At 51.5% G+C, this 27,082-nt stretch overlaps 10 protein-coding genes across 10 annotated transcripts; 5 read left to right on the forward strand and 5 right to left on the reverse strand.

The window, feature by feature from the left end:
* The first annotated feature begins 899 nt into the window (after window positions 1–899).
* On the forward strand, window positions 900–3,641 carry EDD37DRAFT_216159 (ATP-binding cassette, sub-family F, member 3). The gene is made up of 2 exons (XM_062810342.1): window positions 900–1,066; window positions 1,187–3,641. Exons 1-2 carry the CDS (start codon window positions 1,004–1,006, stop codon window positions 3,383–3,385), a joined length of 2,262 nt encoding a protein of 753 aa, XP_062665267.1. The 5' UTR covers window positions 900–1,003; the 3' UTR covers window positions 3,386–3,641.
* Window positions 3,642–5,466, forward strand: EDD37DRAFT_216150 (soluble quino protein glucose/sorbosone dehydrogenase). The gene is made up of 2 exons (XM_062810341.1): window positions 3,642–4,199; window positions 4,250–5,466. The coding sequence occupies exons 1-2, from the start codon at window positions 3,897–3,899 to the stop codon at window positions 5,414–5,416; spliced, it is 1,470 nt and encodes a 489-aa protein (XP_062665268.1). The 5' UTR covers window positions 3,642–3,896; the 3' UTR covers window positions 5,417–5,466.
* Window positions 5,467–8,007, forward strand: EDD37DRAFT_675883 (uncharacterized protein; the record flags this gene model as incomplete). The annotated part of the gene is made up of 5 exons (XM_062819550.1): window positions 5,467–6,061; window positions 6,108–6,260; window positions 6,321–6,462; window positions 6,526–7,166; window positions 7,231–8,007. Coding segments are annotated over exons 1-5 (1,914 nt in total), but the record flags the coding sequence as incomplete, so codon positions are not given.
* Window positions 8,008–8,179: 172 nt separating this feature from the next.
* Window positions 8,180–10,048, reverse strand: EDD37DRAFT_216208 (uncharacterized protein). Its single transcript, XM_062810344.1, has 2 exons — window positions 9,658–10,048; window positions 8,180–9,603 (listed from the first exon to the last, which is right to left on the reverse strand). Exons 1-2 carry the CDS (start codon window positions 9,772–9,774, stop codon window positions 8,287–8,289), a joined length of 1,434 nt encoding a protein of 477 aa, XP_062665270.1. The 5' UTR covers window positions 9,775–10,048; the 3' UTR covers window positions 8,180–8,286.
* Window positions 10,049–10,631: 583 nt separating this feature from the next.
* EDD37DRAFT_216206 (uncharacterized protein) lies at window positions 10,632–11,807 on the reverse strand. Its single transcript, XM_062810343.1, has 2 exons — window positions 11,446–11,807; window positions 10,632–11,396 (listed from the first exon to the last, which is right to left on the reverse strand). The coding sequence occupies exons 1-2, from the start codon at window positions 11,593–11,595 to the stop codon at window positions 10,821–10,823; spliced, it is 726 nt and encodes a 241-aa protein (XP_062665271.1). The 5' UTR covers window positions 11,596–11,807; the 3' UTR covers window positions 10,632–10,820.
* Window positions 11,808–12,022: 215 nt separating this feature from the next.
* EDD37DRAFT_660345 (uncharacterized protein) lies at window positions 12,023–13,045 on the reverse strand (the record flags this gene model as incomplete). The annotated part of the gene is made up of 2 exons (XM_062819099.1): window positions 12,023–12,498; window positions 12,547–13,045. The coding sequence occupies 2 exons, from the start codon at window positions 13,043–13,045 to the stop codon at window positions 12,023–12,025; spliced, it is 975 nt and encodes a 324-aa protein (XP_062665272.1).
* A 1,200-nt stretch (window positions 13,046–14,245) lies between these two features.
* Window positions 14,246–16,559, forward strand: EDD37DRAFT_216300 (uncharacterized protein). The gene is made up of 3 exons (XM_062810345.1): window positions 14,246–14,615; window positions 14,665–14,719; window positions 14,778–16,559. The coding sequence occupies exons 1-3, from the start codon at window positions 14,473–14,475 to the stop codon at window positions 16,128–16,130; spliced, it is 1,551 nt and encodes a 516-aa protein (XP_062665273.1). The 5' UTR covers window positions 14,246–14,472; the 3' UTR covers window positions 16,131–16,559.
* Window positions 16,560–17,324: 765 nt separating this feature from the next.
* On the reverse strand, window positions 17,325–19,312 carry EDD37DRAFT_216342 (uncharacterized protein). Its single transcript, XM_062810346.1, has 2 exons — window positions 19,091–19,312; window positions 17,325–19,026 (listed from the first exon to the last, which is right to left on the reverse strand). The coding sequence occupies exons 1-2, from the start codon at window positions 19,126–19,128 to the stop codon at window positions 17,391–17,393; spliced, it is 1,674 nt and encodes a 557-aa protein (XP_062665274.1). The 5' UTR covers window positions 19,129–19,312; the 3' UTR covers window positions 17,325–17,390.
* A 1-nt stretch (window position 19,313) lies between these two features.
* On the reverse strand, window positions 19,314–20,803 carry EDD37DRAFT_216382 (autophagy-like protein 5). Its single transcript, XM_062810347.1, has 3 exons — window positions 20,677–20,803; window positions 20,433–20,618; window positions 19,314–20,340 (listed from the first exon to the last, which is right to left on the reverse strand). Exons 2-3 carry the CDS (start codon window positions 20,550–20,552, stop codon window positions 19,519–19,521), a joined length of 942 nt encoding a protein of 313 aa, XP_062665275.1. The 5' UTR covers window positions 20,553–20,618; window positions 20,677–20,803; the 3' UTR covers window positions 19,314–19,518.
* A 3,411-nt stretch (window positions 20,804–24,214) lies between these two features.
* EDD37DRAFT_698674 (uncharacterized protein) lies at window positions 24,215–25,069 on the forward strand (the record flags this gene model as incomplete). The annotated part of the gene is made up of 1 exon (XM_062820183.1): window positions 24,215–25,069. The coding sequence occupies one exon, from the start codon at window positions 24,215–24,217 to the stop codon at window positions 25,067–25,069; it is 855 nt and encodes a 284-aa protein (XP_062665276.1).
* Window positions 25,070–27,082: the final 2,013 nt, after the last annotated feature.

The following is a 27,082-nucleotide window of genomic DNA, read 5'->3' on the forward strand; positions in this document are numbered from 1 at the left end:
GTCAGCATGTGTCTCAAACAACCACGCATTGTTCAGGGCATAGTCAGTCACAATAACCACTTAGATAGACGAGAACTTCCATACCCCCATCGCTTCATTCTTCTACGTTGGTCACCGGTTCTATTCGAGAACAATCAGCCAGATTTGCAAATTGATGCCCGTATTGTTCGGTTGCGTCCAACCATGCCAACGCGCTGGAAGTTGCCCGCGTCTGCAGTAGTGCTGGCGATGCAGGCTGAGGCTAATGCAAAGTCTACCGAGGGATTTCCCTGTATTTCTTGCATTCTCCCCCTGCAGTAACGTGGAGATCGGTTCTTTCAGGCATGGCGGCGCTGTCCCGCTTCCTCTGAACAGGGTCCGACCTTTAGGCCAGCCGCTCGGAAAAGTGATCGGACAGAAACTAGAGTCATGACGCGTCGTCCGTGGAATAATAACACAGCACCGTTGGGCTATGATATGGCTGGCTGATTGACGCGCTATCTGTTTCGGGCGTTTGATATTGCATTCCTTAGTACACGCTAAAATGGATATGGACAAGCGTGCCAAGACTGCGGGAATGGAACCTTAAGCGACTTCACGTTTCTTTTTTGCAACATCAGTTCAGTTCAGGCCAGCAACAATTCAACCACTACACAATCCCAAAGCAGCTTACATTCTGTTGCATTTCGAAGGGCTCCAGCCTCCTACATCTAAAAGCACGTCCGGGACGGCTGATCGGCACCCTGAGGCCCGTCGTCTGCACAAGCCCCTCAGCAGAAGAGGCAAGACCCCCACCCGAGGAGGTGTGTGGCTGACTAGGATCGCCACACCATCCAATCCAAGCCACTCTTTACCATCCAGCTTCCGGTTCTGGTGAATGCACAAAGCGGCTGTCACATTGATACTATCCTTTGACTCCGTTCTTGACTGGGCAAGGGTTGCGAAGAGAGCACGGCTATTCTTGTAAAGGCCCTCGCCATTTGGAATTCTCTCAATCGCCCTAGCACGTGCTAGATAAGCCAGAATGGAGTCAGAAATTCAGGCTCAGATACCAAATATCGATCATGTACTGTCGGAGTACTCTGTTGTCAGTACCCTCTTCGTCCCTCCTGGGCCAAACTGGGGTAGGATCTGGTGTATACATACCAACCTACTCCGAGCCTATCTCATCTGACAAGAAAAGTGCTGACAGTCAACGTCCGTGTAGGGATATCTCAATCATGCATCAAAGCTCTACTTTTCAGAAGAGGAGGACTCGGCTGAGTCTCCATTGACTGAAGCCCTGGAAAGCATCACTGACCTGCTGGTTTCTGCTTCGGGAAAATTTTCCGAACAGAACCGAATCGCTATCCGCAATTTGGTCGAGAAATTCATCGCAAAATTAGGTGAAGCAAATGGCGTCGACCCCGAGAGAAGGCAGATGCCCTTCACGGCCAAGAAGCTGGATCAAACCATCCAGGTCAGCTCGCAGCGAAACATCTCATCAACCCTGGGTCTGACCAGTGGCGCGATCGATCTTGAAGCTGCCAATGCTCGAAAGGTCGAATCCAAGGTCGACAAGAAGAAGCTTGAAAAGGCCGAGCGAAAGATCCGAGCGAAGCAAGACAAGAAGACCATGAAGAATGTCGAATATGAGGCCTCAAGACTGCTGGATCAGCCTGATAACACCCAGTCCTACGAAGAGTTCTTCATGGCCGTCAACCCTCTTCAACTCGGATCAGACGCACAAACAAAGAGCAAAGATATCAAGATTGACGGAATTGATATATCCATATCTGGCAAACGTATCTTGACGGATACGTCCTTGACTTTGGCCTATGGTCGACGGTATGGTCTTGTAGGTCAGAACGGTATTGGTAAATCTACACTGCTTCGTGCCCTGAGTCGGCGTGAAGTCGCCATTCCAACACACATTTCTATTCTTCACGTGGAACAGGAGATCATGGGAGATGATACACCAGCTCTTCAAGCGGTGCTTGATGCTGATGTGTGGCGGAAACACCTGCTCGCCGAACAGGTTAAGATCACCCAGCAGCTTGTCGCCATTGAAGCGGAAAGAACAAAATTGGCGGACACGTCGAAAGATGCCGCTCGTCTCGACAAAGAAAAGGACGGTCTGGACACAACGTTGGGAGATATCCAAGCCAAGCTGAGCGAGATGGAATCTGACAAGGCTGAGTCTCGTGCAGCTACTATTCTGGCTGGTCTAGGTTTCTCACCCGAGCGCCAACAGTTTGCGACCAAAACATTCTCTGGTGGTTGGCGAATGAGATTGGCTCTAGCTAGAGCACTTTTCTGCGAGCCGGATCTGTTGTTGCTCGATGAACCTTCCAATATGTTGGATGTGCCTTCAATTACCTTTTTGGCCAACTACCTGCAGACCTACCCAAGCACCGTTTTGGTCGTCTCCCACGACCGAGCATTCCTGAACGAAGTGGCCATGGACATCATCCATCAACATTCGGAACGGTTAGACTACTACAAGGGCGCCAATTTCGATTCATTCTACAACACCAAAGAGGAACGGAGGAAGAACGCCAAACGTGAGTATGAAAACCAGATGGTCGTACGGGCTCATCTACAGGCTTTCATCGACAAATTCCGCTACAACGCCGCCAAATCTTCCGAGGCACAGTCTCGCATCAAAAAGTTGGAGCGTATGCCCGTCCTCGAGGCTCCAGAGGCAGAATATTCGGTCCACTTCAAGTTTCCGGATGTGGAGAAAATGTCCCCTCCCATCATCCAGATGTCCGGCGTTGCTTTTGGCTACACACAAGACAAACCACTACTCCGCAATGTCGACCTGGACGTCCAGCTGGATTCGCGAATCGGTATCGTGGGGCCCAACGGAGCTGGTAAGACGACAGTGCTGAAACTCCTGATTGGACAGCTGCAACCTACGTCTGGAATTATATCACAGAATCCACGTCTTCGGATCGGATTTTTTGCGCAGCATCATGTGGATGCTTTGGATATGAATACTTCTGCAGTAGGATTCATGCAGAAGACATATCCAGGCAGGACGGACGAAGAATACCGCCGTCACCTGGGTGCCTTTGGTATCACTGGTATGACAGGCCTGCAGAAGCTTGAATTATTGTCTGGTGGACAGAAATCAAGGGTTGCATTTGCTTGCTTATCACTGACCAATCCACATATTCTTGTCCTTGACGAACCGTCCAATCACCTGGATATTGAGGCCATGGATGCCCTTTCGACCGCTTTGCAGCAATTCCAGGGAGGAGTTTTGATGGTCAGTCACGATGTCACCATGTTGCAGAATGTGTGCACCAGTCTCTGGGTATGTGACAAAGGCACGGTCGAGAAATTCCCGGGAGATGTCAACGCATACAAGAAGAAGATCACTGCTCAGGCGAACGAAGCGGGTGTTGTCCAAGCACACTGATGCTGGTCCGAAGGGAGTTTGTGGTGTTCTCCTATTGCTCGATAGTATTGAATCATGAAGCACTCTCAGGCACCAACTGAACCATTCATTGGCCTTTGTCTGTTCATTGTTATATAATGACGTGTCCTTTCGAGCGGTGTGAGTGATTGAAAATGTGATCTGTCCATGTTTCCCGTCTCTGTGACATACCTAGAGCATTGGATAGGTTGTCGATGGTGCACCACAGCCGGCAATAGCGGAGTTTGAGGTATTCACCCCCTGTGCTTGTGCCGCCTTCGGCCGGAGAAACTCCGGTCCCGGCTGCTCCTCCTTGGTTTGAAAATCAAGGAATGAGATCATCACTTAGTAGTAGTCTGCTGCACTCAACTTCACCCAGCATATAACAATGAATCGCCCTGCTTGGTTGATGCATCTGTCGTTCGATATAGACCTCCGTCGTAGGAGTGTCCATGATTTTTGTTCGTTCCGCCCTCCCTAGATCGATATACATTTTCTGCAATCGATCTCTGCCATGAAGTCCTTCTCGGTCGTCCTAGCGGCGTCGCTTGCCTTCTTACCTTCTCTGTCGCGTGCTCAATCCTCCTCAAGCTGTGGTCCTGCCCCGTCAGGCTCCATTCAGCCGTCGCTCGCCTCCGGATTCTCTTACCAGGTCGTCGCAACAGGCCTCTCGACACCCCGCGGAATATTGCTCGATGGTGCAGGAAATCTGTTAGTGGTAGAATCAGGAAGAGGTGTTGTATCCGCCCATACACTGAATGAGCAAAATGGCTGTGTCTCTGTCAGCACGTCTTCTGACGTTACAGCCAATATGAGTGTATGTCCTGTCGTCGCCAGTAAAATGAGTGTATCGCTGACAAAAACAAGCTGAATCACGGTATTGCATTGTCAGGTGACGGCAACACGCTTTATGCATCTTCTCCTGAAAGCGTCTATTCCTGGAGCTATGATGGGAGTGCAAAGACTGTCTCAAACGAAGAGACAATCGTGGCGAATATGACCACGAATGACCACACCACAAGAACTTTGTTGCTGTCTCAAAAGGCTCCCGGTTTGCTCGTTGTCACAAGAGGAAGCACAGCCAATATTGACTTCGAGGCTGCGAGTCTGAGTTCAGGCCATTCACAAGTAAAAGCGTTCAACCTGCAAAACAGAACAAGTATGTATGATTTTGATACCGACGGTCTGCGCTTAGGTTGGGGTTTGAGAAACGACGTCGGGGTTGCTGAACATCCCGGAAGTGGAGGTATCTACACCGTGGAGAACTCAGCCGACCAGCAGACCCGCATGGGTGTTGATATACACGAGAATAATCCTGCTGAGGAGCTGAACTTTTTGGGCTATCTCAATGGCACCAGCTATGCTGGACAAGGAGGCAATTTCGGATACCCATGGTGCTTCTCTGCATGGAACATCTCTGAGTTGCCTGACAACAGCAACCTTACTGTGGGCAGCCAATACGCCATTGATGCATCCTCGGACTCCGACAATCAGAATCGAACAGACGCCTATTGTGCCCAGCAGGAGGCGGCACGTCTGGTGTTCCAAGCCCACATGGCGCCGCTGGACATCAAGTTCAATAACAGTGGAGCGGAGGCCTGGGTCACTTTCCACGGTAGCTGGGACAGAACTGTTCCTGTTGGATACAAGATGTCTGTGATCTCGTTCAATGAGGATGGAGAACCTGTGGATAGCATCACAAGTCTGACTGCAGCACGGGATGTCTTTGCCAACGAGGACAATTCGAAGTGTCCAGGTGGTTGCTTTCGCCCTGTTGGCATGGCCATTGACCCACAAGGACGGATATATGTGTCTTCTGACGCATCCGGCGAGATATATCTGATATCCAAAGCCTCGGGAGCCACTATCCCTGGAGCGTCCTCAACCTCATCAGGAACTGCAACTGCCACAGCATCGACATCGGCATCGGCATCGGCAACGTCGAGTGGTGCTGCAAACATCGTCGGCGCCCCCATGTCCGACCGTTTCGGCGTCCTCGCCTACCTGCTACCTCTGATCGCGTGGATGCTATGAAGTAGCTGGAAACGTTGAGAGCCCAATGACTTATAGTCAGGAAGCTTACAGAACAGGCACGGAAACCTGGAACGCTGGACTCTTTGCTGCCGTGCATGGACTAGAGCATACAGTTCTGGGTCCTGGTGCGTTGCATGCGTATAGCCTGGAGGCCATCGCCGTGTGTCACTCGATACTCCCGACGGGAACCGATCTGCGGTTCAGGCAATACAAAATTCTCGATTGAAAGCAGTCTCATATTTTTTGCATTCCTCTCAAGCATTTTCTGCCTCACCCACCACTCATCCTGCCACTCATTGTTTATGTTTATGTGTTTGGCGGTGTCCCCTATTGTCGCTGCGGAATTTGGATCTTCCGCTTGCGATCGCTACGAGTTCAAGTGAACTCTTGTCAATCTTTGACTTCGACTCTGATCTCTCTGACCCGCCATCAGATCTTGATGACATGGAGACCTCTATCCGTGACGGCCTTGAGCAGATGGACCTTGATGGTCTCTCTCTCAAGCGAAAATCCACCGCGACTTCAAACTCGGAGGACAGTTCCATGATTGACTTGAGCAATGACCATACATCTCAACCAAATCGCGCAAAGAGACAACGTCTTTCCTACCCAAGCACCGTTCGAATCGAAGATTTCCCACGAGAAGTAAGCCGTCCAATATCGTCAAGAAGATGCATACTGATTGTCGCAGATTCTTCAGCGTATCGCCGTCGAGCTTGACAATGCTCGAGATTTTTCCACATTCGCACTTCTCTGCCAGAAGCTCGCAGATGCGGTCATGCCATGGAATTCCATCGTCTGGAAATGGAGATTTCTTTCGGAATACGACTATCCACGCCTCGATGTTGAGATCGAAGGCATCGCAGAGACCAAAGGGATCGCAGACACCAAAGGGATCGAAGAGACCCAAGGGACCAAAGAGCTCGAAGCTTACTGCTTTGCGTACAAGATGAGAACGCTTACACTCAAGAGATTCGTCGCCTTTCACGACCCGGATGACAAGAGAATTCCTGTACAACTCGAGGGTTTGAGACTGATGGTGGTCGGTAAGTGATCTGCTAGCTACCTTGCGCATTTTATACACGATTTGGCTTATTGTTCATCCACAGAGACATATTTTCAGCCCGTGAAGCACCTCCCTCCACCTACGGTATCGCTCAATCTTGCACGGTTTTCGGACGTGAAATCGGAGTGGATGGCGACTTTCCTTTCCTGCCCTTTCTACCCGACCAAACCTCCGAGTGTATATGGCGACATTCATCACCTGTTCCAAGCGTTGCAGCTCGTTTTCTCTCATCTGCTTCTTTCACCTGCTTCGGCTATGGCGTACAAAGTCCCAACGTCAAGGCAGAAATACAGTTTGGTCCAGGTGTACAATTGGAATCAGCCTGTTGAAACACTCTACCGACGATTTGCGGGCCAGTTTGTGCTAGACACATGGGAATTGCTACACATTCGAAACTTCTGGCATCGACATCTCATTGATTACCCTCCAGGAGAGGTGAAAGTGGATGCTACCAGACAATCGGACCACATCTTTGAATACACTTACGCAAAGATGGCAAAGAAGTTGTGGGCAGTAGGTATCACTGCAAAGCCATGGGACAAATTCCTCGAAGACGGCTTGCCAAAGGAGATTTCCCTTGTGTGGTATGGACACTATAGTTGTCTACACAAATGGCCCGTGAATGAGCGTGAGCTTGGAGAAATGCAGAGTGACGCAGAGGATTGGGATTCGGTAGATCCAATGGTAAGGATGCAGATGCCTTTCATGGCTAAAGCCACGTCATTTACTGACTTGATTTGTTCTATAGAGATTGGATCTTTCGACCAGCATCGACAACGCCACAAACGCTGCCACCGACGACGCCGCCGAAGCAGCGACAGGTGGATTCTGGCCATCTTGTTTTAGCAACATCCCTGTTTTCCAAGCGACCATTCCTCAATCCGGCCCTCGCGCCTTTATCAAAGGTCTTGCGCAATTTGTCGACGACAAAACGGACTCTTTGGCTGCTTTGGTTGCGACTCGACGTCCTAATGTTCATCTACCAGAAACAATTCTATATGACTCCAAACTGCCAAAGTACCACTCCTATCTCAGCCTGCGCGTTCGCGGTGTCATCCATCCAATCGCTGCTCAACCAGAGCCAGAGCCAGATCCCGAGAATCCGGGCGAAGATAAAAGCATTCCGGGCTGGAACAGAATTGTCATGGTCCTGTACAAGCCTACCACGGTGTATCTAATCCGAGTTCTCGAATATGCCGAACAAAACTATGGTGGTGCATTCGGTCCAGCGCTGAACGACGTGATTACGGCACATCTCACCGATGAGGAGATCGACGCGACCTACCAGATGCATCTTGAGAAGAAGCTGTTGGCCAATCCGGCGTGGTGTGGTGGAATCGAACGAGTCAAGATCGAGCAGATGGAGGAGAATTATCAGCCGCACAAGTACATGAGGTGGGACGATATTGCGTATGCTTATGCATATGAGGGTGTCATGTTACCTGGTGGTAAGATCGTGATGGGGCGATGGTGGAGGTGTGGGGGTTTGGGAGGTGGTCAGGGTTGGGAGGTGCGTGCCGATGGGGAGGCGGCCCAACCCAACGACTATCGCCATCTGGAGAGGGGTCCGTTCTTGTTCTGGGCGGCGTAAAAGGGCAACGAGGATGACACTGGCGGTGTTGGCGTTGCACGCTGGAAATGCAACGGTGCATCATTGGCTTGATGATGTTGGAGTACGACAGACTAGCAACGTGAATGCATGTGCTCAATCGGCACGAAGGGCTCCTAAAGCCCAACAATGAACATATCATACAATGGGGCTGAAGTGCGACAGCGTTGCAATATGTCATGATTACTACGTTGTCTACCTGACGAACCTCCGTGCCAAACCCGCACTTTCATCCGTGTACTCGAACTCGCTCATTGAGATCCTCTTCTCCAGACTGCTGGGACTTTGGTCCGGATACCACCTTCCACCAGGGTGCAATTCGTCCGTTTGACGCTGCGGCTGACGCGCTACCTGTGGGTACGATTGCGAGGGGTATTGGTCATCCTCGAAGCCGTACGTGGTATATGGCGGTGACTGGACACCGAAGGAAGGTCGTTCCGAAAAGTCAGCCTCGTCGGGACGGTACACGCTATCCATGTTGGGAAAGTCAAAGTGTCCTTCTTGCTGTCGCTGCTGCTGCTGCTGCATGATCTCTCGAGACCGATGTGCGGTCATTTCTCCTTCTGAGATGGACATTTTGTCCCAGGTGGTATTGTTTCGGGTCTCCTCGATTTGATTAGTCGATGTACTGGTCGTTGTTGCTGTGTTGACGAATTGTAGATCGTTGTTTTGGACCTCGACTTCGCGATCGCGCAGTTTGCGCATGAGGTCTAGGAATTGGCTGTTTTGGAATTTGTCGCTTGTGTCGTGTTGGACGTTGTGCAGAAGTTGGCCTGCTGTTCTGGCGAGTTCGTCGGCGTCTTGGATGTCTTGGTCTAGCGTGCGCTCGGATTGTTCGATGTAGTGGATTGCGTCGGAACCTATTTTTATTTCTGATGGGAGGTGCTGTTGGTCTTGGTGGAGGTCGGATGAGGTTTCGAGCGGTTGGGCGTTGGTGTCGCGGAGTTGGAGGTTATCCATCTCCTGGGCGTGGGACATGGCTTCTTGGAAGGCGGCGTCAAAGTCTACGTCGGAGAGTTGGACGTTCTGCACGGCAGTCATTTGTTGTGGTTGCGCTTGTGCTTGTTGGAAGCCTGCTTCTTGATATGTCTGCATGCCCATGCCTATGCCGCTGCCGTAGGACTGGTACCCTTGAAAAGGTTGCTGCGCGTAGTTTGTCTGGGCGAACATGTTCATCTGCGACGGCTCTCTGATGGCTTGTTTGCCCTGTGATATCGGCGTGCTCGCGCTGGAGCGCTGGCGCATGAATTCATTTTGCCAGCCTCCTGTCGTTGACTTTATCAGTGGCGCTTCGGTGCGGAATTGGCCTGCGGGCAAGGGGTGGTCGTGGAGTTTGAGGCGCTGGAAGTCGGCGGCCCATCCTGCGGGGGCGCTTGGAGGTTGAGGTGCGAAAGCAGGTCCTGCGTTGGCGAAGTTGGGCTGTTCAAACTGGAAGGGACTAGGTGAGGCGTTTTCGAAGGCGTGAAAGTCGGCGTCGAGAGAACCTGCTCTCGGGTCGGCGGTGCGGAAGCCCTAAGGTCATGCGTCAGGGTTGTGTGAATGATGTGGGATGTTATGAGGACCTACCTGTGCTGGCGACTGTCTTGATGAGACGAGACGATCTTGCTGAAGTGTCCGGTCGATCTGGGTGTGCTTCTGGAGGTTCTGGAGAGGATTGGACGGTCCGCATAGTGCGTCCGCCATGTTGAGAGGCGTCGCAGTCAAAGGTGAGGGTGAGAGGTTCAAGGAGAGAAGTGAATGAAGACGAAGACGAAGATATGGAAAACGAGGGATCGACAAGTCGCGAATTACGGCCGAACACGAAGGGATGAACTTGTTATCTCGCAGGATGACAATATCCGTCCGTGGGGTGAAGTGGGTGAAGTGGACGGACGATGTGGACGATGAAGTGATGTGATGTGCCGAGGCACCAAGGCACTCAAGGCCTCACGACTAATTGCTGTTCATTGCGGCGAAAAAAGGTTTAGCCGAAGATCTTCCCATCCAGCACAATTCAGGACGAAGATATGGCAAGGCTGTGACATTGTACGGGATGGTATAAAAGAGCACTGATAGACCACCATTTGATCGATTCGATGCTGGTGATTCATCCACCTGATACCTCATGCGGTTCAGCAATTCAGGACTACAAGAGTCTGGGTTTCCCACCCTCCATCGATCCTTCACATCACCAGCATCCTACACATAATATATTCACACAGACTCCAAAAAAAGTGGTAATGACCCTCCAAAGGAAAAAAAGAAACATGACTAGGCCCAGATTTGAACTGAGGACCTTCTCTGCTTACAATTCCTGTTAAAGAGATGTGCTTTGACAATATTAGTAACTGTGAAATGATTTTGAACGGAGCAGAACTCACATAACCAAGCTACACCACCCAGCCATTGAATGAAGCACATCTGTGTGCTATTTTTGGCTCAAATTGTGTGGCGTTTGCGATATAACGGCAAATTTTCATCGTGGGTTGATGAAAGCGCTGATACAACGGTGGTGGGTCCCGGACCAACCGATATTGGACTTTGTGTGATGTGGGTACAGCATCACGGACAGGTTGAGGGCAGCAGGTGCAACATCGTCGGTCGACAAGATAGCTGTACTGTCTTCGGTCGCCTTGGGATCCGGGAGAGTATGATGAGTCGCTCAATGCTTCTGAGGCAGGTCTGACGATCTCGTCTTTCGATATTTGGAAGAAGGATGAAGTCTGGGAATACGACCTCCTCTCATTTGATCAAGTCGCAAATCGTCCAGCTCGAAGTTCTTCCTCGGTTCTCCTTCTCCAAGAGTCTGATACTCGAGACCAATCGATGTCGCCCAGTCTCCCCAGAGCCCTGCAGCCGTCACAGTCAACATAGTCGCTCAAGGTGCAATTGACATGACAAGCCGGGCAGATGTCGTGCACTTGCTTATGCCAGCTCGCGTCGTGAAATTCCCAGCCGGTCTTCTGAACCCAGAAAGTGCTGATCTCACAACCAACGATAGTATTCCAATACTCCTCAGCGCGAGGCCGATTGGTCAGACAGTGGTTACACAGGCGCAGATTCGCTGGCATCCACGGTTTGAGTTGAGTCATCAGATCCGGCACGTCGAAAACACTGCGTGGCAGGAATCCAGCGTACTTGGGAGAGGTAAGTGAGAGGCCCAGCTGGACGTCTCGAGCGGCAGTCGCCATCCTTTTGCAAGTCAACGCTAGCGAGATTTGCGATGGTGCATGGGCAAGGCTGTCGAATACGGCGAGGAGTATCTCATGTGGCATTTTGAACAAGATAGAGTCTGCCTGAACTCCCTCTGGAGCGTTGCTTAGAACCTGTTTCCATGTCAGCGCTATAAAGACAGTATTCAAGGTCAAAATGTACAGTGTCTGGGAGGGTGAATCGGCATGATAGCTTTCTTTCAAAGTCCTGGCTCCTGGCCTGGCATTTGAGCGGCTTCCGGACAAGGTCCTGTCCAGGTACTAGTTCCTTGGGCAGGCCAATGCCTGCGGGGAACCCGGTCCAAAGAGCCATGTCGCACGGTAGGTTTTGTTGTTGTAGCACAGGGAAGATGATATTGACACCACGACGCACGGATACGATGCGCTCCTAATATGCAGAAGGTCCCGTTAACGCAAGAACGTACTCGGATTATTAGCTGAACTTGTCGATTACCTCTCAGGCATCGGCCGCATGATTACTAGTAAATCATATAGGAACAAGATATTGCAAGAGAATTGTGTATGTCTATGTCAATGGTGTAGACGATCAGGAGATGACGGGGAAGATAAGGTCCGCATTGGGTCATTGATACGGTCACACATCTGTCGCTAGTCCGGAACAGTGTTGGAAAGATGACTTTGCAAGCTGTCGGCATCAGCGGCATCACCCGCTGACTCCAATTGCTGATTTCTATCAGACCACAACAGCTTTGGCTTATTCTATCTACGTGCAAGCATGCTTAGATTGTGATAATAACCTTTCCTTCGGTTTGACCAGTCCAGATATCCTTCAATCCTTCGTCGGCCTTCTCAAGAGGTAACACCTTGCCGATATGCGGCTTGATGCCCTTGGCCGCAACGAAATTCAACAGGTCGACAAATTCTTCTCTTGTACCAGTATACACCCCGGTCAAACTGATCTGGTTGGCACAGAGATGCAAGAGGTCGATTTTCACTTCAGTCGACCCACCCTCGGAATGAATACCACAAGAGACGACAATCCCGCCAGGCTTCACACAAGCCAGCGAGTGTGAGATCGTGGCAGCTCCAGATGTGTCAAACACTGCGTCCACGAGGTAGGGCGGTTTTGCAAGAGGCTCAAAGGTTCGTTCAGCCCCAAGTCGTCTTGCTAGATCTCGCTTGTTCTCCGTCCTGCCCGTGGCCCATATCCGGAAGCCAGCCGCTGAGCCTAGTTGAATGAGTGCTGTAGTCACACCTGCACCACGTCAGAAGGATAATCTCAGTATCCGATGAAAACATATACCGCCAGAGGAGCCTTGCACCAGTGCCGTCTGACCAGGCCGCAAGTCTGCCTTTCTGAACATCATCCGATACGCTGTGAGCCATGCGATTCCCATCACAGCTGCATCCTTCGCTTCCAGACCTTGCGGCCTCGGGACAGCGTTGCGCTTCGGTATCATGACATATTCTGCCAAGGTGCCTTGCGCCAGTTCTCCCAGGACATGCCTCTTTCGATCAATTGTCTCGTCGCCTTTGAAGTCCGGGTCTCCAAGATTCGGATATATTGCGACTTCGGTGCCGTCGTCAAGCACGCCTGCACCTTCATTGCCCAGGATCATCGGGTACCGAATCTCATGGATCCCCATACCGCGAAGGGTGAAGATGTCATGGAAGTTCAGTCCCACTGCTTCCATCTTCACACGAACCCATCCCTCCCGCGGTTTGGGAAGATTGCGTTTGTGGACACGGATCGACGACAACGGATCTGTTGGGTTTCCTGAGGCAGCATAGACTGTGCGCATGGTCGGCTTCCTGGGATCAACGTCGCCCATTTCGAGGTATTCGACCTTGTCATTCTTGACTGTGCCGAGAAGGAACAGGTCAAATGCGTCATGAATGCCGAACTCACTTGCAAAGTCCCCTTCCATCATGACATGTCGGAAGATCCTGCCATCATCTCGATCTACCTTTTCCACCAGCTTCATCCGACCATTGTGCCCGATGATGCCTCGCTCACAAAACATTCTGAGTGCATCTCCTTCGAAGCTTTTCCCGTCGTCGAATACTTCAGCTCCTGGAGCATAGGCAGCAGCATGGCTTGCAGGTCGGCAGCATTGGTTCCTTGAATGAAGCGGTCGACTGGTGTTCTCGAAGAAGCCATGATGCAACCATGTGTTGATGCTCCCATCTGGTGTTTCCATGCTCATGGAAGCCTGCATATTTATATTTGGTCTGGATGCAAATGTTCATGGCAGTGATATACCGTGATTGGATGTTGTGCACAAGGAGCCTCACGATGCTTACAGCCAATCGGAGCCTCAACCAGCGATGAGCTTCATGCTATCTTGTCAGACGGCCATGTTCCGAGCAATGGCTGAGCCACGTGACGGTAAGCCATTCCGTCCGCGGCTGACAAAGTGCCGGACCATCTCAGGCAAGGGGCTGAAAATGATGTCCATATCACGGTCGGCTGGAGTCATCGTGACAGTCGATGTTTGTCGACCCAAAACTCCTTGGAGTTCCATTCAAGATATGCTTTAAGATATGATCGCCCGGCCCGCGTGCCGATCGAATAGCAACACTAAAAGAGAGTAGGGATTAACAAGGACGCAAACCCTCGAGTAAGGCTGAGCTGGACTGCTTTCTGCGTGTTCCAAATCCGTGATCGAGGTGGTCCAAAGTCGTTGTTGCTTGGTGTGCAACACTGCAGCCCATATCTCGTCCGACATTCCGATCGAGTCTCGGGTGATGACAAAATTGTCTACTATCAATATGTCTTCTAGCTCATCCTACTTGCCTTCACATTGGCCAATATGGTACGTGCTGGCTACGAAACGGTTGCAAGGCGCTCAACAACGCATTGGTGACTGTCCACACACAATCTATGGTATGCCAGCCACCAATAGCTGCAACCCACGCTCATGGCTCGGTAGTTCGCAGGGTGCATTAGCGCCAGCGACGCAACGACTTTTGCAATATCTGGGGGCTGTGCCTCCTCTTCTCTTTGCGCCCAAAGGTCGCTTACTCTTCTGCAAGCCACCATGCACGCCCAATGAAAGGCGCCAATCACCGTCAAAGTCAGGCAACTTTTGTTTATCCATGATTTGTCCTTGCAAGGGACACCACATGTCTTCACGCATCTCCGTCTTTCCTTTAGGTCTATATATTCACCTCCCTTTCCACTCCCGTCCTGGTCTATATATCTCAACCTTTAGCAATCACAATCATCATGCCTCCCAGTCGAAATCATCCACACACCCGCCAAGAATGGGAGGCCATCCGACCTGTCTTCATGAGGCTGTACAAGGAAGAAGACAAGAAGCTTTCGGATGTCGTGAAAATATTGGCAACAGAGCACGATTTCCTTGCGAAGTACCGTGTTCATTACTTCGGTGCTTGTCCTTTTACTGATTGGTCTCAGAGAAGTCCACTATAAGAGGCGCATTTGCACCTGGGGCTTGGACAAGAAGAAGAAGGTGAGCACTTTGTCCATCCCCTCCCCATCGCTCTACAATATGCTGACCTGATACCTAGCACCCAGAGATGGCTTTCGCATCCCGCGTCATCGCAGACCGCAAGACTCTCGGCAAAGCCACGAGGCTGAGCATCCGAGGCGACGCTGTCTCCAACGATGATGTGCGGAAGTACTGGAGAAGAAAATCATCAGAGCCTGACGCTATGTCGCTTGTCGCAGCCACGCCGCCAGGTGTCGTTTACTGGACACCATCACCATCGCCTGCCGCCAGAGATCCTTCGACGTCTCACGCAGAACCCGTGATGACTTCCGAGGGGGACGACGATAATGACCCACAGCCTTACGAACGGCTTAGAGGATATGTTTTCACACCTCATGTAACCCCTTTCATGACCCTAAATCATCTCGAACCTCCACAGATGGTCTTGCATCAGGCGAAAATCTATATTCACAGCAGTATGGAAGCACGCCACGACCTCGAACGCAAAGATCACGAGGCATTCACCGAAGTTGGAGGATTGATATCCCGTTGGCTCTTGAAGGTAGCCTTTGGAGTGACACCCTATACGGCAGCATTGGACGAGCTCGCAATTGACGAGATGCTTCCCAAAATCGCATCCAAGATGAACCCATTCTTTTTGACGACCGTGGTCGCGCAGATGGCTGTCTACTGCGTCTGGGGCGAGCGTCAAGGTTACCCTTCCGTGAAACAAGCGTCCAGGAAGCTGCTGTGGAAACTCGTGCAACATACTTCCGCAGCATACTCGAGCTCGTCTCCACTAGCCATACTATTCCGGACAATTGCGCAGCACTTCAACGAGATTGGCCCTTGGACGAAGGCAATATTGGAAGTGGCAGAAGACCTCTTCGTCACCTCATTTGGCAACGGGACCTCACTGACCTGGTCGCTGTACGAGAGTCTGGCACGGATCTATTATTGGGATTTCAACGATCAGATGACCCTCCATTATGCACAGAGAGCTGAAGAGGCTGCTGCTGCTTCCAGATACAAATCTGTTCGGAAATCACTGATAACGAAAGAAGCACTGATCAGTGCTCACATCGATTTGTGTGCTCTTGATCAAGCCGAAGCCGAAATCCATGCCACGCTTGCGATCCATCTGAGAGAGGACTTCGGACATAATGCACAACATCGTTTGCTTCTTTGCTTGGGTGAAATCAGACGAATGCAGGGAAGAAGAGGAGAAGCCCGGTGGCTGACCGATCAGGTCCTGAGTGCCCGTCTCGAGCTATTCGGACCTGGAGATACGCTAGTCATGGACATTGTTAACGTCTATTACAAGCGCTATTACAGTGCTTATGCCGCCGAATCATCTGGTCCCGTGCAGAGTGGTTGCCAGGAGCCATTGAGCTGGCGTTGCGAACAAGTCAACTTGCTGTACAATAGCTGAGATAGTCTTTCGTAGGCGAATCCATCACCAGTCGCCCTTGTCTTGCGTCTTCCATGTCGGCAGCAACGATTGTCCTGACTGCAGCCGTATCCGAGCTCTTTCTGCACCAGGAGTTACATTATGTCGGCCTTACCTGCCGTTCGCCAGCCAGACAGCCAGTGATCGAGGAAGCAGCGACGCTCCTGCCCATTAAAGTCAACCGTTCATCTGAAGACATTCTGCCACCTCATCCCAACACCACTCTTCCACACTCATCATACACCCAAGCAGCCTTTCTCACATATTAAGTCAAGACACAAGCAACAATGTTTCGGTCATCACACGGCAAGCGCCGGTACAGCGACTCCCGCGATCCTCTCCCAAAGCACAAGCGGCCTTAGATAGGCGTCAGCGATGGCTCCCACGATATCCCAACTGACAGCCATCCCCCACTGCTCCCACCGCCCTCGGACAGGACTGCTACCAACACTATACTGGAAAGGTATCCCCTCGTCGCTCAAGTCGCGATGCACAGCGGTCCGGACACTCGTATGATTCTCAACGGCTCGGAAACGGTATGCTCTCCCTGAATTTTCGTTTCACACCTCCCTCCAGATCGTCCAAGCCCATCCATCCCATCACAACACCTTTATTTCACTAGATGTTCACTGTAGCCTGACTGACCGCTTCCAGGTTGAACTCCATGGAAAATTTCTAAGTTATCTGTTGCCGATACTTCCTCAAGTCGATCAGGTTCTTCGACTTGTCCAGGAAAGCAGCACCCCACAATGCGGCAGGTACGCTAAGCTCGACTTCAACAGACACAGTGCCCCCTGGGTTACATTGGATGATTGGAGCGCGACGGACTTTTTGGACGCAATGACCGACCCCGACTGGGACTTGGTCCGGAGTGCAAAGTTCGCGTGGCTGGAACATACAGATGCCGATGTTGGTTCGTGCAGCGTGGGGTGCAGCTTGTCGCCCGAGCATCGGTGTCGTGTTTGTGAATGGAAAGTTCAACCGAAGGTAATCTTCGAAACGTATGGTTGGGATGATTCGAACTATTGGAGAGCAGCAGGATGGACAGAGCCCAGGAGCGCGGCACCGCCGTCGGCAGACAAAGAACAGACAGACACTACCACAGCATAGGGAGTAACTGAGCATAAAGCAGGCAAGGATAGCATTGAATACATGGAGCACGCTTGCTAATATCCAAGATTGAAACTCACAACTCACTGTATCCAACAGTCATATCATATCGAAATTGACGCTCATGATGGCTCATCCAATCTTCTTTTCAATCCTTTTGAAGAATTTCCCAACCCCCTTTTCAATTCGCTCCACGCCAGATGGCTGGTTAGCCGAGCTAGATGAACGCGAGGGCTTCTTGTGGTGATGGCTGGCGTGCTCCTCTTCCGTAGGTCGATAGACCTGATTATGGATATCATATGGCGTCCCAGCACCTTGTCCCTGCGATGGTCCTTGCGATTGCCCTTGCGCGCCATGCCCGTGAGAATAGTTATAATTCGCGTATCCTCCGACCGGCGGAGACGGCGACGACTTGGCGGATAGATAGTCCGGGTATTGAGGCTGTATGTGCTGCAAGGGCTTGTGGGGTTGACCATTGGCGTTGATCGAGCTGTAGAATTGCGTGCCTGGAGTTTCGACTTGCTGCTGGCCGCCGAAGATATGTGAGTTCGGATCGGCGTTGGGAGGGATATAGTGCTGGGCTGCTGTGCTGTGGTTGTGATTGTGGCTGTGGGCGCTGGTGGCGCTTGATGGCGCGCCCATGGCTGAGACGGATGTTCGGTGAGAAGAAGGGAGAGGGGATGATGCTGAGGGCGGGATCCCGTAGGATGAATGCTGGGGAGTTACAGATGCTTGGGGCCCGAAGGAGGGGGTCGCAGATGCGTGAGGGCCGAATGAAGGTGTTGCTGATGCGCTGGGGCCGAACGAGGGCGGCGGAGAACCGTAGTGGCTTTGTCCGTACTGGGTTGGCTGTGGACTGGGAACACCGGAAAAGGGGGTATGCGGCTGTTGAGGGTGGGAGTAGGCATCGTGCCGCGCTGCGCTTGTGAGACCTGTTCCGTCTGCTGCGTCTACTGGAGGAGGTGTGTCTTCTCGGTGAGCGATGGGTTCAGGAGCGGGTGGTGCTGCTGGGTTATATGCTAGTGGGGCGTACCCTGTCGAAACTGCTGGCGCTGAGGGTTTCCTGTCGACGTTTGCAGCAATGGAAGAACCTGGAGACGGTGATGCCGCGGCATAAGCTGGGGTTGGGGCCTGAGAAGGGGGCGGTTGTTGAGTCGTCCTGTCGTGTACAGACGCGCCAGCCTGCTGAGGCCTTCCTTTTTGATATGCCGGGTCGGAAATCGCCATGTGCTCTAGGTTCTGGACGACGGGGCTGGCCAAATCGTCATGTTGATGTTGTGGTTCTGGTTCCGGTTCCGGCTCTGTTGCATGCGATGTTTCGGGTTCGTCGCTTTCCACCTGGTGTGGTTGTAACAACTTTTTGCATATCGTCAAGATCAGTCGGGCGTCCTCCTCGTTCCAGAAGTAGAAATCCACCGTATGGATTCTGTACTTCGTTGTGCCTGCGTCCCGCGGGTCAGCACTGGCAAGCCGCCATTCATCTGGATCTTTGGACGTCCTGGCCGATGCAGGAGACGCGCTCGGTTGACCGTGCGCATCGACGGTCAATGTGACTCGCGTGGGAAAGTGACGGGATTGTTCGATCTTGACATTATCGAGATAGCCGTTGAAGGCTGCTTGATCTGGTGTGCCAGGGTTCAGCGCAATCTCGATACGGCTGGTTTGTCGCGTGGAGTTGTAGTAGACGTAGAAGTATGAGGACTTGTCGAAGCGGTGGAGGAAAGGTCGCGGTGTAGGAGTGTCGAAGTACGTGTGGAGGTCGGTATAGCTGTTCAACAGACTGCATGAGATACTGGACGAGGAACGGTGTCGTATGCGCCGGTTGTACTCACACTGTAGCCAATATTTCCTCGCCTGGATATGGAGGCATGTTGGTTGAGAGGATACGCAGGATAGACGGTGAAGATTCGCTAGGACATGACGGCAGGGTACAAATCGGCGCAATAGTCTCAGCACATCATTATCATAAATCATGTAAATACGGCATTGCTGTCGTCTGCCACGCGTGAGTAAGGGCGCTTATGTTGAATGCGAAAGTCGGCGGCTATTCAAGGCTGAGAGGTTGGTCAAGTTCGACGATGACGAAGTTGAATGTGGCTTGGCCCCGCCATCTGTCACTCATGCATGGGGTTGGGCTGCAGTACAACTATCGCAGCAGGTCTTACTCTTCTATACAGAGTATTCCGTACCCAGGATGATATTGTGGTATATGAATCAAACCCTCTGGCATCGTAGGCAGCCTCACCTCAATCGTATGTGTCTATCCACGCATGGCCAACACCACCGACAACCAGCCATCCGCATAGCAACCCCATCGAACCAGCTCTTCCAGATGAGCATTCATAGGAACTGGTGCGCCATGTAGCAAAGGTGTAGCGAGAATGGGAGTCCTCCGAGAAGGAAAGAGACTGGGTATAAGCTGATGTAAAGCAGTCCCTAGTGTCTGCGGCTGTCCGGCACCGCCGCTTCGTAGTGCTGCTGGGGATGTCTGACCAACAGCCACTATTGTAGTTGCAATTTGTGACTGTAGAACTCTGATCTGAGCTTTATCCGGATTCTGGTCCGGCGTTGAGGGTAGGTAAACACGTAGAGGAATATTGCGCATCTGACCTGGTGAGGGAACAAGGCTGCCGTGGATTTTGGAAAAGGTTGCGACATCACTGTCCTGAGTCGAGGTCCAGAGAGCCTTGCTCTCGTGCGCTGAAAGAGACATGATGGGCTTCGCTGTTCCGGATCTCAAGAAGTCGGCTTCTTTCACCGAGTTGATGAAGGAATCGTGTAGCACAACGGGAGTTGCGTCCAGTAGCGTAGGCCTGTCGGGGTCTGGCGCGAAGTGCAGAGTCAACTTGAAGGGTAAGGAGGATGCTGAAGCCACGTCGTCCTGGTCAGCGTCCTGGGTGGACAACACATAGATGTCGTAAAGCAAGCCAAGTGGTAAATGCCACTTTAAAGGTACATTGTCGTAGGTGAAATATCCCGCATATGGCGAGATCGACTCGGGTTCGGCGATCAGTGATTCGTAGAAGAAGGCGTGCAACCGTGGCAACAACAGAGGGAGATATGAGAGTCTTGGAAAAGCAATCTGTTCATTCTAGTCAACGACTGGCGAATGTGAATGGGGTCTGCCATATCCATGGACATATTGGCATCAGTAGGCGGAACACGGTCACTGACCAGATACGGATCGGCTCCGTCAAAGGTTCGGCATTCTGAGGCTGCTAATCGGATTTCCAGAGGTATTCGACCCTGCCAGACTGTACGCTGGAGGGTTTGCATTGTGTCGGCGTGTGCCATGACATTGGAGATGAATCACCGAGTATGGTGTTTTTGGTGGAACGAGACTCGCTGGCTTAGGCATAACTGTAAAGGTTCGAATAAGCATGCGGCAAGCTCCCACGGCCCCCTAGCCGGCCCTTACCTGCGCCGCCCGCGCCCGCCCGTCAACCTAAGTTAATGTTTAGCACATGAGGCTCCTTTATATGTACCATCTCTTTCATGTTCACACTCTTCATGTTCCATGGTGACACCACACGAATTTCATGCCATAAGTACCAGAGCGAAAAACATGAAGCGAGTAGATGTCGCACTTTTCAGAGTATACATTTTCACCCTCAGAAATCTGTCTTGGACATTTTAGAATCCTTGGACGCAACGATGCCGAGAATGACACTCTAGACCTGATGAGCCTCACGAGGCTCAGGGTACCCGGGGAAGCGGTATGGTCATGCAACTCAAGTGTCTACCCGCAGCTACTCATTGTAACGACTCCGCCTTGAACAACGACCTGGGACCTTGTGCGAGTCGTCAGGCTGCATGCGGCCCCAAGTACGAGGTCGTAAATGACGGCCACGAAAGAAGGCAGAATGCACGCGAGGGATGCGCCAACTGTCACGGTAGGCAGGCGTTGCATTCCGCAGGCTCCAACGGCTTTGTGCTACCAACACTACTTTCCTAGTGGCATTCTCCCGGGTGACGTTCAGTCGATGAAACAAGGACAGCTGCCAAACCGGAATCATCAAAAAGTATGCCCGTGGAACTTACCATAGGAGGAAAGTTCCTGGCCCGTCGATGAGCAGTACATGGCACGGACTGCGCTCATTTTGTCCCAAGGGATTGTTTCCAAAGTCATAAGGGGTCCGTCCGTTGCACTCACCATGGCTTGCAGATTGCAGGGCATGGACCGGACAGAGACGGCACAGAGACATGGATTCATTGACTATTGTGCAGAAACATTCTCGAACTGGAAAGGAGCATGCTGTTGCCTGCAATGGTGAAATGAAGTTGAACCTGTCATATTTCCAAATAATCTCAACGACACTAAAACAGGACGAGGCTAGCAAAAGAGACAAAAAGAAAACCGAGACTTATACGAGCCAGTCGGAGACGTGCCCAGGTACAGACTGTTGCATACAAAGTGTGGCTTGCAGCATCTGCTAGAAAGCCAGCAACTGACCAGTGTGGTGTAGGCTTCCCATTCGCAAAAATTTGAGATGCAGCACATACTAGTTTTCTACCACGTCAGCCAAAGTTTGTCCTGCAGCATACTGCAGTGTCCTGCATGATCGTGATCGAGGCACCCCGGCTGCTCTAGAAAGAAATTGTGGTAAGCATCGACTTCGTCGAGCAATGTTGAAAAGGAGGAATCATCTCCCGCACACTAACGTTAGTGGCAATGTGCTTTTACTATACTAATTCCTCATCATTCGTTGCGGTGCGCCATCGATGAATCATGATCCAAAGGGAAAGGGACATGGGTGGCATGGCATCAACCGCGGCCTGTCCTCGCCTTCCCTGCAGGATATTCTCCGCTTATGGATTGCTGCTGTGCTCGCTAAGATACTTCCCCGTGCCAATGAATCCTGGGGCACAAAATTTACGCTAAAGTTCAAGGCTCGTGCCTCTTTGCGCTCCGCTGTGGGAATCTTTAGGGTGCCACCTAAACTCAAGGGAGCATAACGCCGCTGTTGTTAGACGAGCACCACCTCCCTTTCACGGACGAGAGCAAGCCAGGTTCGCCAGCCTGGCCCCTTGGAGGCCTCTCACTCTCGCGTCAATCGTGTCTCGAACAAATCTTCAAGCGACTAAGTTACGAGGTACGACAACTCTCCATGCCATGATCGTCCATCCGACTACTGATTAAGGTGATATTGCAAAAGTCCTCAACTCCAACCATGACCTGAACACGGCTATGGTTGCTGAGATTCCGGCACACTAGCAATCTTGGAGGCGTTCATTTCGTTACCACACCACCCGTGGATCTCGTGGAGTCGTGGTCTTCGTTGATCAACACCTGGCAGCTGTCAGGCCACGCGATTGCTAAAGTCGTTCACTACGAGTACGAGGCCATGCTTGTACTTTGATCGACACTGCCAGAACCTCGCGTCCTTTGGGAATAAAGTCAATCCTCCACTTCATGGACATCACTCTGGCAGGTTTGGACGGATCCCAAAGACAGGATTACCAGCTATACCTGTTGCAGTTGGTATGCAGCCGCTTGTGCCGCTTCGAATCATCATGGATCCTGGCGACCACAACACAATTTTTGGAGCTGGCACGGGTTGGAGCAGGCGGCTGGAATAGTGGCATCCCCATAAAAAGCCATGCAGCAACACCTGTACAGTACGTGGACCCTAAGACAAAAAGCACCAAGGTGAACGAACACCCTGCAGTTCCCACTAAACTCGTTGTCGTCTAGACGAGATGCAACCCTTCTTCTTTCTTCTCTTACGCTGATCTGAAAAAAACCACCCTAGGCACATCTCACTTGCTTGCTGGTCATGATCCCAATCGCCTATCGCCATCTGCTATCCGGCCTAATGTACCATCCACAATGGTCATGGCCCCTGTTCTCGTACAAAATGACCGTCAACTTGGTCCGGCAAGTCAAATCAACCAGCGTACTCCGTACACCACCAAGATGCCACTTTGCTGCAGGTCGCCATTTTGGAGCCAAGGGTGACTTTCCACGCCGCTACCGAACTAGCCAGGCTGCCAAATGTCAAATCGACAGTCCCTTTTCCCCCGAGCCGTTTTCATTCTGACAAGTGACAACATGGAGGCTTCATTCAGTCAACGTACCAATCCTTTTCCCTTGTCAGTTTAAGCGCCGCCGAAACGATAGTTACTGCTCTTTCCCCCTTAACCTACGCCGTCAAGACTTCCCTGTCTTTTCTGTCTGTCAGCTGCAGGAAACGAAACAGCACAACAGCTCCCCTGCTAGCTTCAATGGTCCCTCGTTCTTGCTGTCTGCTTGCCAAGTGTGTCTCTCTCACACTCGCTTCCTACGCCATTGATCCCGCCATAACTTCGGCCGTCCCCCAGCGATCATCCTAAAGTTGTGTCAACAAACCCTTCAATCCCTTCTGTTTCACGTCAACTTGAAAATCAACCGAGCTCGACATCTGTCATCAATTAAGACCTTCACCATATTCGGGTCTCTCCTGCCACGCGCATATGTCAATTCCTCGTTCCGTCTAAGCTGGTTCCACAATCCACGTCCGGCTTCTCTTCCACCCGACATTTCCGTCTCGTCATTCCCACCTTACATTCGACCTCTCCTCGTTTTCGTTTGTTGTCACGCACAACATAGGAACTCTTGGAGACTACGGAAACAAGTTTCAACTGTCGATGCACAGGCTCGACAGTCGAAGCTACCCAAAAGTCCGGTGTCAGCCCCTTCCAGACGGAGCTCTTTGCTGCAAATTGCTCGCACCAGCACTGGTCAAGTCTGGGTCCTAGTAAGGCTGACAGGCATATCACCGCTTCAGAGGACGGCCCCTGCCCAAACTAGATATCCAAGACTATGGTCGGATCGATTTGACCACTCTACAACGTCGGCCTAGAAACTACAAAATGTCAGCTTGAACCCCAATATATGGTTGACCATTCAATCAGCAAGTCGACAGTGTTCATTCCCCAATGAGTCTCCTGCACAGTTTGACCCCCAGCGTTGAGTCATGATTCCGTGGGACAGAATTGCCTCCAGGTCAGTCGCTCTCGAATATGATGGTCATTCTCCTGGCCGATCAAGCACTCACACATTCTACAGGCATCCCCACTCAGATCATCCAATCGAACAGGATATTTTGAGCGAACACAATCTCTTCTTCTATGTTGAACGGGGTCCGACACAGCTGCATCGAGTTCTGGATTCTCCCATGCTGGAGTCGGCCCAGGAACGACGGTTTGCTATATCGCAGCTGGGCATAGGAAATGGTTTCTTCGTGGCTGAGCACCCCTCCCGGATTGAGGGTGCTTTACAGTCCATCTGTCACCATTTCACCTATTATCAGTCAGACGAAACGTGTCGTCCCGCCTCGTCTTACCACGAAGATTTGGCAGACTTCCGATTATCGTCATACCCTTCTGAGGAGGTACGGTCGCTCGAGACCTTCGACCTCTCCAGGGCGACCTCGCCTATTCTATCGAGATCAACACCACCAACCAAGACCGCGAGATTTCCTATGAGCGTGGACGCATTGATCAATCCGGCCACCCCACATAATCGCAAACGAAAGCTATCCGACGAGCCTATTCCCGAGCTCACTCCAGACGAAAGTCACAGTCCCGAAGACCTTGAAGTGCTGAGATCGCCAACGATGGTGAGGAGGTCTTTCACCTACACATGGGCGCCAGATTCCAAGCATGACCAGACAACCCGCACGCGTAAGAACATCCAGATGCGACGGTTTAGGTCAGACTCAAGGGACAATGGCAAGCATGATGGGTTGGATCGAGAGCTGGCTGAGAAGCACGGGAATCTACTGTTGGATTTTTCACGAAATCGTTGGCCAGTGCGAGTTGACGGCTGATCACTCGAACGAGCACTGCACTCAGTCTCCAAGCTGAGACGATGCAGCACATACAAGTTACTCTTACCCACATAACTGCCGGGTCTGGAGAGATGGGGCCATGGTTCGCGACAACTTGGCGTCTTTCCCTCCCCTCCTCGGCACGAACATCATCACGCAGTGTTTCTCCTCATGAGACTGAAGTCTGCTCGCAGACCAACACCAGCACCAGGACCAACAGGACCGCACCTGATACCCCCTTTGGCTTGTCTTTTGGACAATAGCGACTTTGACAGACGTGGAATTTTATGAGCGACGGATTTGCATATATCGGTTTTAATAGCCTTGAATTTTCAAGCAATGGCGCTGGACGGTATTCAGATGACTCGATCGATGCTACGGGCCCTGAATTTGCCCTCTCATTATGATGCAGCGCCTCTCCTTTTCTACAAGTTCTAAGTTGCACTCGGTGGTGCACATATGCTGATTTCAGCCATGGGTGCAAAAGCGGGAGCATGGGCTGGATGCCCACGGAGAATTGTCACAGCACTCGCTACTGCTACGAGGGTACTTTGAGTACATTTTGGCCCCCAAACAAGTACATATTGTCTTGAGAGCCCCCGGTCTTGGGAGGCGGCAATACACAGTATACTTCTCTCCTTGAATCTATTGCTGGCAGGTAGGATCGCCAGGCATGAAAAGGTCGCACGGGTATTCTCCCGGATTTTCACCACCATAAGTTAGTATGATGACCATCTTCCTATCTTCGCTTAGAAGAACGGATCAATGCTGAAAAGGGCAACCACCGACGGACCTGTTTTGTCACTCGTTTAAAGATGAAACGAGGTCACTCGAGTCAGCCTGGCTGACTTGATGTTAGTGGTCAGCAAGATTACGGATGGTCAATCAGTGAATACTATGCTGAGATTACTGTAGTTGTTCGGAACACTGTTCAGGGCTTTCCGTTCGGGATCCAGGGATAACCGCAAGGCTATCTATCGTTATCTTACAGTGTCTGAGGGATCCTCCATGGTGTCACTAGTACGGACGGAGTACGGTCAACGGAGTCGACACCCTTAAAAAGGATCCTCCCGATGCTATCCGAACGAGGCGACCGGGAAATGGAAACATGACTCGGTGCCGTCCTTTGCCCTGATGCAGGAGATGCGCAATGTGATCAAAATACAGTAGCGATGCCGAGTTTTCGCTTGTTGTAACTTGTGAACTGACTTGTATTTGGATAGTTAACACTACTGTAGTTCTATCAGGCTACTTGGCCGTGAGCTACCGTATGTAGTAGGCATGACTCGTTCCCCAGGGATGCATCGGCGACGCCATACCATAGGACGTGCGTTAGACTGTAGCCAACACTGCCGCTTTTCCGGCCGGCACTCCAGCACCCTTGAAAGTCCTGCTTTTGATGGTCCTGTACTGTATGCATGTGAGCCTCTACAGAAAATTTGCCCAGTGGTCTGACTAGTGACCAACCGCGGTATAATGAGAGGTCGCATGCTGGCCGCTTCACGACTAATGGCTACAATGCCAAATTATACTAGGACAAGTATCCTGGTACCCGGCGCAGTGGCTTGCGGAATTACAATCCCACACCGTCCTAAGGAGCTACAGCAACCGAGTCATGTATATTTACCCTTGCAGTGTCGGCAGGACAATGCCCGTGCCACTTCCCTTGCCCTGCCTACCCCTACTAGAAACAGGGAATGGGTGATTGGAACATGAGATAGTAAGAGTTCGGTGCCATGCATACTTTCACCGGTACAGGGTCATTATCGACCAACTGATCCAGATGCATTGGTCAATACTATGGTGGTTGTAGCGGCCGCGGAACCACGGAGAAGGATCCCAACAGTACATTAAAATGCAGGGACCAGCCACCCGAGCCGCACCGGGGTTTGACAAGTGGTTCGGATGGTTCGGGAAGTGCCGTTAGTTTCAATCTCTATGGACGATAAACTACTCCTAGTGAACAGTCCTGAAACGAACAAAAGGACAATCCTTCCTGTACTGTAGTTTCTC

The sequence above is a fragment of the Exophiala viscosa genome, assembly GCF_022695815.1.
Source record: "Exophiala viscosa unplaced genomic scaffold EDD37scaffold_18, whole genome shotgun sequence".
NCBI lineage: Eukaryota > Fungi > Ascomycota > Eurotiomycetes > Chaetothyriales > Herpotrichiellaceae > Exophiala > Exophiala viscosa.

Bases quoted from the DNA above. Each gene is read 5' to 3' on its own strand.
- EDD37DRAFT_216300 (XM_062810345.1), top strand. From the start codon at position 14,473: ATGCCTCCCAGTCGAAATCATCCACACACCCGCCAAGAATGGGAGGCC. The intron at 14,616-14,664 runs GTACCGTGTTCA...GATTGGTCTCAG, and splicing joins GAGCACGATTTCCTTGCGAA to AGAAGTCCACTATAAGAGGC. The intron at 14,720-14,777 runs GTGAGCACTTTG...CCTGATACCTAG, and splicing joins GCTTGGACAAGAAGAAGAAG to CACCCAGAGATGGCTTTCGC.
- EDD37DRAFT_216159 (XM_062810342.1), top strand. From the start codon at position 1,004: ATGGAGTCAGAAATTCAGGCTCAGATACCAAATATCGATCATGTACTG. The intron at 1,067-1,186 runs GTCAGTACCCTC...ACGTCCGTGTAG, and splicing joins TACTGTCGGAGTACTCTGTT to GGATATCTCAATCATGCATC.
- EDD37DRAFT_216206 (XM_062810343.1), bottom strand. From the start codon at position 11,595: ATGGCTCTTTGGACCGGGTTCCCCGCAGGCATTGGCCTGCCCAAGGAA. The intron at 11,397-11,445 runs GTACATTTTGAC...ACATGGAAACAG, and splicing joins GATTCACCCTCCCAGACACT to GTTCTAAGCAACGCTCCAGA.
- EDD37DRAFT_216382 (XM_062810347.1), bottom strand. From the start codon at position 20,552: ATGGCACACGCCGACACAATGCAAACCCTCCAGCGTACAGTCTGGCAG. The intron at 20,341-20,432 runs GTCAGTGACCGT...TAGAATGAACAG, and splicing joins ACGGAGCCGATCCGTATCTG to ATTGCTTTTCCAAGACTCTC.
- EDD37DRAFT_216342 (XM_062810346.1), bottom strand. From the start codon at position 19,128: ATGCCTCCATATCCAGGCGAGGAAATATTGGCTACAGT. The intron at 19,027-19,090 runs GTGAGTACAACC...TCTGTTGAACAG, and splicing joins GAGGAAATATTGGCTACAGT to CTATACCGACCTCCACACGT.
- EDD37DRAFT_216208 (XM_062810344.1), bottom strand. From the start codon at position 9,774: ATGGCGGACGCACTATGCGGACCGTCCAATCCTCTCCAGAACCTCCAG. The intron at 9,604-9,657 runs GTAGGTCCTCAT...GCATGACCTTAG, and splicing joins CAAGACAGTCGCCAGCACAG to GGCTTCCGCACCGCCGACCC.
- EDD37DRAFT_216150 (XM_062810341.1), top strand. From the start codon at position 3,897: ATGAAGTCCTTCTCGGTCGTCCTAGCGGCGTCGCTTGCCTTCTTACCT. The intron at 4,200-4,249 runs GTATGTCCTGTC...GACAAAAACAAG, and splicing joins ACGTTACAGCCAATATGAGT to CTGAATCACGGTATTGCATT.